Here is a 10000-nt window from a genome sequence, read left to right as displayed (position 1 = left end):
TCCAAAGCAAAACAAGTGGTACAGGCTGGCAGATGCACCATTTCATCATAAAGACCACTTTCTAGTCCAGTGTAGAAGTAAAGTTTACATTGCTGATAGTCAGTCACACAAAATGGGTGAGTCGGTGGTGATGGAATACTATGAGCCAGCTATGAACACCTGGGGGTCAATCGTAAAAGCTTCCAGTTTTGCTAACAAAATCAACACACATGTAACAGTTTTGAATGATGTTCAGTATGGACTGTCATTTAATAGTTGTTCAGGATCTCATATCTACCAATATGATGCAGGAACCAATAATTGGTTGGAAATGAATGCCCCATCCAGGTTGGGCAACCCCTGTATTGTGAGCGCTGAGGAACACATCTATGTTATAGGTGGCAAATCAATGTATGTCCTGTCAACTGCATCAAGGTTCAATCCTCACAATAACACATGGGAAAAGGTTGCGAGTCTCAATGAGGGAAGGTCTAGGGCTTTTGGAGCAGCAATGGGTGGCAAGATTTATGTAGCAGGTGGTAGAAACCAGGGAGGGGAATCAATGAGTTCCTGTGAAGTGTACAATCCCACATCTGATGAGTGGCAGCTGATGCCCAGTCTGAAGGTACCTCGATGTAATGCAAGCATGGTGTGCTGTGAAGGAAGGTTGTATGTTTTGGGTGGAACTATACTAAGTAGAAAGAGAAACTCAAGACTGTTAACTGTTGAAGAGTTTGATTCAGAGAGGAAAGAATGGGTGGACAAATCATTTATACCAGTTGAAAGCTTTGAGACGTCTGAGGAACAGAAGAAGGGGAACATATTTCGCGCTTGTTTTTACAAACAAGTGATTGACAAACTGCAGCCACTAAACTAAATGAAGCATTCATCAGGTTCTAGATTTAGCACTCATTAGGTTCTAGATTTCTAATAGTAATCACCATCATCATCATCATAATATAGATATGTAGTATACTTTTCTTTGGAAGTAGGGATGGCAAGTGTTAAGAGCACTCACCTCCCACCAATGTGGTCCAGGTTCCATTCCCAGGCTTGGTGTCACATGTGGGTTAAAATTTGTTGTGCATCACTGCTAAATACATGTACACTTGACGCTTGACCATAACATGGATGTCCAATATCAAAGGCCACCATATTGATGATGATTATGATGATGACAATGATCATTATTAAATTCTCAACCTTGGATAATGCAATTCTAGCTTCCTCATTGGTTCACTGGATCTCGGTTACCAGCCATTATACCTGCGTTTGACTTTATATGTAAATGAATGCAGCAAATGTTGGACAGCTTAAAATTTTTGGCTCCTGGAAGTCACATCACTTTCCGGTCGTTTTTTTAAACTTTAACAAAACCGAAGGTTGAGAATTTAATAAAAATTTATTCCATTTATTTTGCCCTGGGCGGATACGAGATTGGTAATAATTGTTAATTATTATTATTATTATTATTATTATTATTATTATTATTATTATTTATTATTACTGTTATAGTATCATAGATTGTTACATGGCATTGGAGTCTTTAGTGTTAAATGTTTTTTTCTCTTTTTTTTTGCCGTGACTGATCTCTTGGTGATTCAGTCTATTTGCAACTCTCTATATTAAGAATGATGTTATTGGCCATTCCTTAGTTTCTCTCTTATGGCACTGGCATGATCAGTTGAAGGTTGCCCTTTGGCCACTTCTTGCAATTGTTTGTGACATGGCCTTTGTGCAATCCAATCTTGTCGCTCTTTCAAGAATGACTAGCGACACACATGAGATAGGTGAAGTGTCATCGAGACTCATTGTGTTTTAGCTACAGTGCACTGACGAGGGCCAACAAGCCTGAAACAGCTGTCTGCGTCTGCTTTCTAGTTTGAGAGCTGATCATGCTAGGTTTGGTCTACCATAGTTCCATTTTGAAGAGAATATCTTCCTGAACAATGTTTGACCTGTTCTAACAGTGTTGTGTTTATGCTTATCTTAGTCTGTGTTGATCCAACGTAATGAACAGATCCTAACATGGCATTGCAGTCTTTTAGTGTTAAATGTTTATTATTAGAATATTACCGGTATTTATTATTAGGCGACTTCACGCCTACGAGTAACACCACTAACCATCATTACCATGAGAAAAGCAGCTCAAATATGGGCTCCTGTGAGTATGGTGCTCCACTTGACGGCCCTTTGGGCCACTGGAGCTTCACTACAAAGATTGTTAATATGGCACTTAAAGATGGTGTAGTTCCTGATGCCTTGAGGGAAGCTTACTTAAGCCTGTGCTCAAGTGACTGCTGAGACATTTTCCTTATTTTCTCCGATTTTTCCAATACAAGTTCACAAGATTTTGACATTGTGGAGGGTACCAATGGTCAACACATTTGGACAGGACTATAAATCATTTCAGTTCTGGAGATAGTAACAACTTTGAGATTTGACACTTTTAAAAGTGTTTGTATCATAATTTCAGATGCAAGGAACTGAGGTTTTTCCTTATTTGATGGGGTTATTGTAATTACTTTGACTCGATTAATGAAGTAGCAGCATTTTGTATTTTTGTAATCAAAGACAACTGTAATAATAATTATTATTATTTAGGGGCAGATCTAGGATATATAATGACTGGTTTCCAAAACAACAAAAAAGTTTTTAGGGGAGTCCGGGGTCATGCTTCCCCTGGAATTTTTTGGATTTTAACTCTCCAAAGTCCTCTTTTCCATGTTCTGAGACATTCACTATCCAGGAATCATGTGATTGCATGACTGCCGTTGAGCAGTCACTCACTGCATTACTGATTATGTAACATAAACAGTGAAAAATGACTACCTGGGTGGAAAATAACACGGCCAGAGCGTGTCTGTGCTCGACAATTGACAAAAAACATTTCAGACGATTTTTGACATTTCAAGTTGGAAGTGTATATTTTTTACGAAAAATCTGACCAATTTCCATAAAACAGTGGAAACCGGTGGGGATCCACCCCCTGTTATTGTAATTCTGCAGTGCCCTATTGAAAACCACCTTGTGTGACATAGGCCATCTCTATAAAGGATTGAATTATTATTATTTACGATAATCAAACAAACAAAAAATCAAAGCAAGACAAATACTGCAACACCCAAACACTAAAAATGTGGACTTCAACACAGAATGTTTATATTAAAAAAATGATAAAATAAAAAAAATATATATAGGTACAAGACAATTATAAAGTATTTTTAAAAACATAATTTTGTAAAGAATCCCACTTTTTTGCTTGTCTATATATAGGTACAAGACAATTATAAAGTATTTTTAAAACATAATTTTGTAAAGAATCCCACTTTTTTGCTTGTCTATCATTTTCTTTTGATTATACACAATGTAGATTTTAATGATAATTTTGGCGAAACAGAGCTACAAATTCTCTGAAACAAAACTTATTTTAGCAACAGCGTTGATGTTAGAAAATATTTACCTATAACTATACTCATAATCAGGGATCAGTTGTTTGAAAGCCAATTAACTTAATACAGGATTAACGTAAAATTTGGTCTCATTTTTTCACCTTTTGGGTGAACTGAAAATTTCTTTTGCTTGTTTTTGTTTTTCAAGATTGACCTCCTTGAATGTAAGATTTTGCCCAATGTCAACATTGAACAACATTTGGGAGTAGAAAAATAAACTCCTTGGTGGTTAAATTTTAATCTGGGATTAGTGTTATATGGCTTTTGAACAACCAGACATTTAAGGGGTAAACAGCGGGGATAAGACTGAAATTTGCCATATAACATCTTATTTTGAAGGTTGAGTTTTTTCCCCTATCTGGTTTATATTGTACTGGTCTTGAAACTTGAAAAGTCTTCCAATTATAAAGCATTATGTAGAGTGTGATTTTTTTATTGAGGCTGCTTTGAACAATGACTTCAGCATTCTCTTCCTTGGGATACATGTTCCGGTTGGATAATCCTGATGAGGCTGCATCCCCAACCCTTCCCTTCTTGATGTCTATTCATTGCCACTGTGAACTTCCTCGTGAGACAGAACTGTATCAGACCAGAAACCCATAAGGGTTGAAACGTGTAACGGCCTCTTGTGTGCTGGGAAACAAGCTTCTGAATATTCAATTTGCTAAGTACCATATTTGGAACAACAAGAGTGCGGGGTTTCCAAATATGGTACTTAGCACTGAAACATTTAACCAATCAGTTCGCACTGAATATTCGGAAGCTGTGAACGCGCGTTACACGTTTCAACCCTTATGGGTTTCTGATCAGACCCTAAGTAGAATAATGGAAATCATTATTTTAATTGCCATCTATCGTCTTGCAAAGTTTGTGAACACAATATTGCAAAAACTTTCGATATTATTACAGAGACACTGAATAATTACATCTGGGTTTTGAGAACACTTATTTGGCTTCTAAGCTTCTATGCAAATCATGGCACCTGAGAAAAAAACAGAAAGAAAATTACGTTTATGTGGAGTTTCCAAGTGACTTTACCATTGTTGCTTCTTTCGCTTACTGTATTCTGAAAAACAGAATTCCATGTTGGTCAGTACAAAGTGCAGTCTGAGACCAGGTACAAAATGCAGACTGAATACTAAACCTTCATGTATTGTCACGCAATTGCTTTTCTTTCAGAGGTCTGCTTCCTGGGTCTTTACACTCTTGAAGAATGTTCTTGGTCTTTTTTCTAGAAATTGTTTACAAGGAAGTGACATGGATTATTTCCTTCTTAAACAGTCTTGAAAGTGCCTCAAACTATGAGTGATTTTTAATGTATACTCATGGCAATATAAAATCACAAGCAGTGACTGATGACACACTTGTGACAGACAGCGCATGGTTCGCGAATTGTTCCCATCACGTTATCTGAGCTATATTAAGTGGCTATGCCGTATTTTCAGCTATCAGTAACTCCATCCACACCCTGATAACTAAGATTTCGTGACTGACCAGTTCCTTGCTTTTCTTGTGATTTCAACTTATCTTTACCAGCCAAATTCAAATTGTTTTGCTCAACCCTGTAAGTTGAGAATGTATTAATTAAGATTAAGGACCATTTTTGCTTTTCGTCTGCATTTTGTCAGCAAAGGGAAATATATCAATCAGCTGCAAGGGCTACAACATGCATTGTCCTCCATGTGTCTTCAATAATTACTCATCATTTTCTCAATATCGTATTCCAATGAGTGTTCATTCATACCACAATCCCACGATCTCTTGAAGTTTGAGGCACTTTCAAGATTGTTAATCTGTGTACAGGCACCCCAAGCTCATAACGCGATTTTGCAGTGCATAACTATTAATGTAGTAAAGAGATAAATAAACTTTCCCTTCCTCAAATCGCGTTATGAGCTTGGGGTGCCTGTGATTTGTGTCACTTCCTTGTAAACTAATTCTTTACAGGGGATGACTTCGGAGAAGCCATTGCGTGACAACAGGTAAAGTGATGGATTGAACTGATCAGTCCTCATCTCCATTTTGTAACCGGCTTTCAGTCTGCAATCTGCAATCTGCAATCTGCGGTGCCTCTCTCCACTCAGGTATATAAAATGGGTAGCAAATTTAATGCTGGGGGTAACCCTGTGATGGACTAGCATCCCATCCAGGGGGAATAGAAATACTCCTAGTCGCTTTATGCTGCAGAAACTTTTGGGCGAGTGAAATCTGATCCGGGCGAGTGTATTTTGAGGGTCACTCGCATGAATGGCGAGTGCTCTCAAAATTAAGAGGCCAACCCTGAATATACCCTTCTCCTTTAAATTTGCAGATGACTAGTTCATCAAAGAACACCTCTGACTGCGAACAAAGGTGACAGGGTATTCACCAGTTAGTAGTTTTGCTTGCCACTATTAATCATTATTTATTCAGTTTAGGAAACAAAGCTCCCCCTGCTCCAAGGACACCTGACATCGTGACTGTGTAAAGTAGAGATTGAGCACGTAAATGCATGCATGACTGACGCCTACTCAATAAAGATCAATACCAATCTCACCCAAAAAAGTTTTAAGTTTCTCAACAGATGACATCCGCATATGAAGACACTGATCCGGTTTCGTCCGCCATATTTAACATGAACGCCTTACCCATATTCGGTTCCACTGGGACTGGAAGGTTCGCTTGCAAGGCGTGCTGGGGCGTACTTCCGGGCACAGCCTGAAGGGTCGAAGCAGAAATGGAGGCAGTGAATGAGCCCATGTCATCAGACCCTTCTAAGCATCTTCAGGAACTTGCTCAACGTCTTGATATTCTGAGAAGAAATGAAGGTTTCGGTGATATAACAATCTCGGTGAAAGGAAAGCAGTTCACAGCGCATAAAGTTGTTCTTGCCGCAAGCAGCCCGTTCTTTTTTACTCTTCTGAACAGCGACATGAAAGAAAGTAGCGAAAAACTGATCACAGTGGAGCTTGAAGAGGCAACTGAAGCTGTTATGGAAGATGTGTTGAAGTACGTTTTATACTGGAAACCTTTTGGTCACTGAAGAAAGAGCCCACAATCTGATTGCAACAACGAATTACCTCCTTCTACCAGGTTTAAAAACTATGGCCGAGGGTTTCTTGAGAGTATTGTCACAACTGAGAATTGTATTTTTCAACTATTATTTTGCTGAGAAGTATCAGTGCCTGGAATTGAAAAAGAAAGCTCGCCAGGTGATCATTTCAAAGTTTACAGATGTCGTGGAAAGTGAAGAATTTTTGAAGCTTGAAGTGAAGCAAGTGCTGGAATGGGTGTCTAGTGATGACATCATTGTGAATGCTGAGGATGACGTGTTCAAGGCAATTGTGAGGTGGGTATCATACAGCAAAAGTGAAAGAGAAGGAGACTTCCCTGAATTATTGCATCAAATCCGTCTGACATCAATATCACATGATTTTTTACTGAAGGAATTGTTAGAAGAAGAACTCATCACTAAAAATTATGAGTTTGGTGTAAAATTTTTGGCAGATGCTATGAAAGTGATACTGAATTCCAATGATGGGCACATTCATCAACAACCAAGGAAATGCCTGGAGATACACATGAATGGAATTTTTGTGTGTGGAGGGAGAAAGGCATTCGGCTACTTTCCAAACCAAAACAAGTGGTACAGACTGGCAGATGCACCATTTCATCATCAAGACCACTTTCTAGTCCAGTGTAGAAGTAAAGTTTACATTGCTGATAGCCAGTCAATCAAGATGGGTGAGTCAGTGGGGATGGAATACTACAAGCCAGCTATGAACACCTGGGGGTCAGTCATAAAATCTACCAACAACACGAGAAATCATGTAATAGTTTTGAATGATGTCCTGTATGAAATGTCATTTTCTTTGTACGGATGTTGTATCTACCAATATGATGCAGGAAGCAATAATTGGCTAAAAATGAATGCCCTATCTGGAAAGGAGAGTCCCTGTGTTGTGAGTGACGAGGAAAACATCTATGTTATAGGTGGAAAAATATTTCGTGGTGGTGAAATTATTGCCCTGTCAACTGCATCAAGGTTCAATCCTCACAATAACACATGGGAAGAGGTTGCGAGTCTCAATGAGGGAAGGTATAAGGCTTTTGGAGCAGCAATGGATGGCAAGATTTATGTAGCAGGTGGTAGAAACCGGAGGGGAATCAATGAGCTCCTGTGAAGTGTACAATCCCTCATCTGATGAGTGGCAGCTGATGCCCAGTCTGAAGGTACCTCGATGTTATGCAAGCATGGTGTGCTGAAGGAAGGCTGTATGTTTGGGTGGAACAACTAAACTAACTCAGCATGGTACATTCAAGAGAAAGTCAAGACTGTTAACTGTTGAAGAATATAATTCAGAGAGGAAAGTGTGGGTGAACAAATCAGTTTATACCAGTTACCGGCAAAAGCTTTGAGTCAGAGGAAAAGGAGAAGGAGAACTTCTTTCGGGCTTGTTTTGCAAGATTTTACAAACAAGTGATTGACAAACTGCAACCACTAAACTAAATGAAGCATTGATCAGGTTCTAGATTTCTAATAATGGTAATGATGATGATATTACTTCTTGTTTTTCTCTTTGAAAGCAAGGATGGTGCTGTGGTGAGAGCACTGGCCTCCCACCAATGTGGCCTGAGTTTGTTGAAGAGTTGATTTAAAGAGGAAAGAATGGGTGGACAAATCATTTATACCAGTTGAAAGCTTTGAGACGTCTGAGAAAGAGAAGAAGGGGAACATATTTCGCGCTTGTTTTTACAAACAAGTGATTGACAAACTGCAGCCACTACACTAAATGAGGCATTCATCAGGTTCTAGATTTCTGATAATGATGATGATCATCATCATAATTATGATCGTCCATAATGTTCGCTCAGTAAAATATATTCTATATACAAGGCTAAAAAGGTTATGAAATGGTTAAAAATTAAAATGTTTGAACCAAATGTTTTCGGGTTTTGCTAAAAGCAGGCCCGCGGCCCACAGCCCACGGCCCGAAGGCCCCGCGGGCCACGGTCCGCGACGGCCAGGTATCATAGTCCTGATTTTCCACAGTTTTTTTGTCCAGCAGTAAATCCACGCGCATGCCTAGATCTGCATCGGGTTTGGGCGTGCAAAATGGACGACGAGTTTGAATTTGTTTACCATTTTAATCATTTGAATCCTTGTTTCTGTTTGTTGTTGTGAACAGACGAAAACGACAGAGAATGACAACGTTTTTCACTTATCAACATGCAACGAAAGAAAGGATCAAAAAGGATTGAAATGCAAGGCTGCTGCCTAAGTAAATTTTAAAGGGGCCCTCAGAGCTTAACGCTGAGAACTTAGGAGCCCAACAGATGAAGTGAAAGGTGTTGCTGTGAAAAATTAAGGCGCCCAGAGCTATTCTTTGCGAGCCCCAGGCTACCAGGCTCCTGTTAGGCAACAGCCTTGAAATGATTATTAAAATGGTAAACGAATTCAAACTCACTGTCTTTCATTTGCACGCCCAAACCCGAGCATGCGCGTGGATTCACCGCTGGACAACAAAACTGTGTGGGCCTCCGGGCCACAGGGCCTCTGGGCCGCCGGGCCATCGCGGGCCGCAGGCGGCTGGGCCGCGAGCCTGCTTTTAGCAAAACCCAACGTTTTCGGCTGTTGCCCATCATCAGGTTAAAAATGATGACCGTACATATATATCCTATGTAATTCCCGATGGGAAAAGTTTGAAGGCAGGAAATAACTTGTTTGTTCAAACTGGGGCGGAATTGTTGGATCACTAGCGCCTCGACGATCCTGCGCTTGTGGAATGTTTGTGCTGAGGAAAGAACACGCCGAGTGAAAGAATGTGATGGGTTTCCCGCAGGTGTTTTGCTGGTTCAGAGGTGTGAACAGGATTCTATGTCTCCAAACTTTTCCCATCTGGAATTACATAGGATATAAATAGGATATATATATGTACGTGCGACCGGTCATCATTTTTAACCCTGATGATGGCAAACAGCCGAAAACGTTTGGTTCAAACATTAATTTTTAGCCATTTCATAACCTTTTTAGCCTTGTATACAGAATATATCATTACCATCATCGTAATATTACTTTCTTATTTTTTATTTTTCTCTTTGGAAGAAGGGATGGTGTAGTGGTGAGAGCACTGGCCTCCCACCATTGTGGCCCAGGTTCCATTCCCAGACTTAGTGTCATGTATGTGGGTTGAATTTGTTGGTTCTCTACTCTGCTTCAAGATGTTTTTCTCTGGGTACTCTGGTTTTTCACTCTCCTTTAAAACCAACCTGTGAATTGATATCAGTTGATTTGATTTCTGTACATTGCCCCCAATTAGTGCGACAGTGCTAAATGCACTTGACGATAACATGGATGTCCAATATCAAAGGCCACCATGTTGATCATCATTATTAAATTGTCAACCTCGGATAATGCAATTCTAGCTTTCTCATCGGTTCACTGGATCTCAGTTACCAGCCATTATACCTACATTTGACTTAATGTGTAAATGAATGTGGCAAATGTTGCACAGCTTAAAATTTTTGGCTCCTGGAAGTCACATCACTTTCCGGTCGTTTTTTAAACTTTAACAAAACCCAAGGTTGAG

At 39.6% G+C, this 10000-nt stretch overlaps 1 protein-coding gene, 1 long non-coding RNA gene and 1 pseudogene across 2 annotated transcripts in view; 2 read left to right on the top strand and 1 right to left on the bottom strand.

Annotated features, from left to right (window-relative positions):
• The window catches only part of LOC137984399 (kelch-like protein 17), a 1746-nt gene extending 890 nt beyond the window's left edge, over nucleotides 1-856 (top strand). Inside the window, exon 1 of the mRNA XM_068831579.1 lies at nucleotides 1-856. This exon is cut by the window's left edge and continues 890 nt beyond it. Coding sequence (XP_068687680.1) covers nucleotides 1-856 — 856 coding nt within the window.
• Nucleotides 857-3924: 3068 nt separating this feature from the next.
• On the bottom strand, nucleotides 3925-5984 carry LOC137985283 (uncharacterized). The gene is made up of 3 exons (XR_011119274.1): nucleotides 5968-5984; nucleotides 4576-4662; nucleotides 3925-4413 (listed from the first exon to the last, which is right to left on the bottom strand). It is a non-coding gene; the product is annotated as an uncharacterized lncRNA (long non-coding RNA).
• A 584-nt stretch (nucleotides 5985-6568) lies between these two features.
• Nucleotides 6569-10000, top strand: part of LOC137984398 (influenza virus NS1A-binding protein homolog) — a 4915-nt pseudogene continuing 1483 nt past the window's right edge.

Source organism: Montipora foliosa, chromosome 14 (genome assembly GCF_036669935.1).
Source record: "Montipora foliosa isolate CH-2021 chromosome 14, ASM3666993v2, whole genome shotgun sequence".
Lineage (NCBI taxonomy): Eukaryota > Metazoa > Cnidaria > Anthozoa > Scleractinia > Acroporidae > Montipora > Montipora foliosa.
Note: the sequence above shows the minus strand (reverse complement) of the source record. Positions and strands in the feature narration are given on the sequence as shown.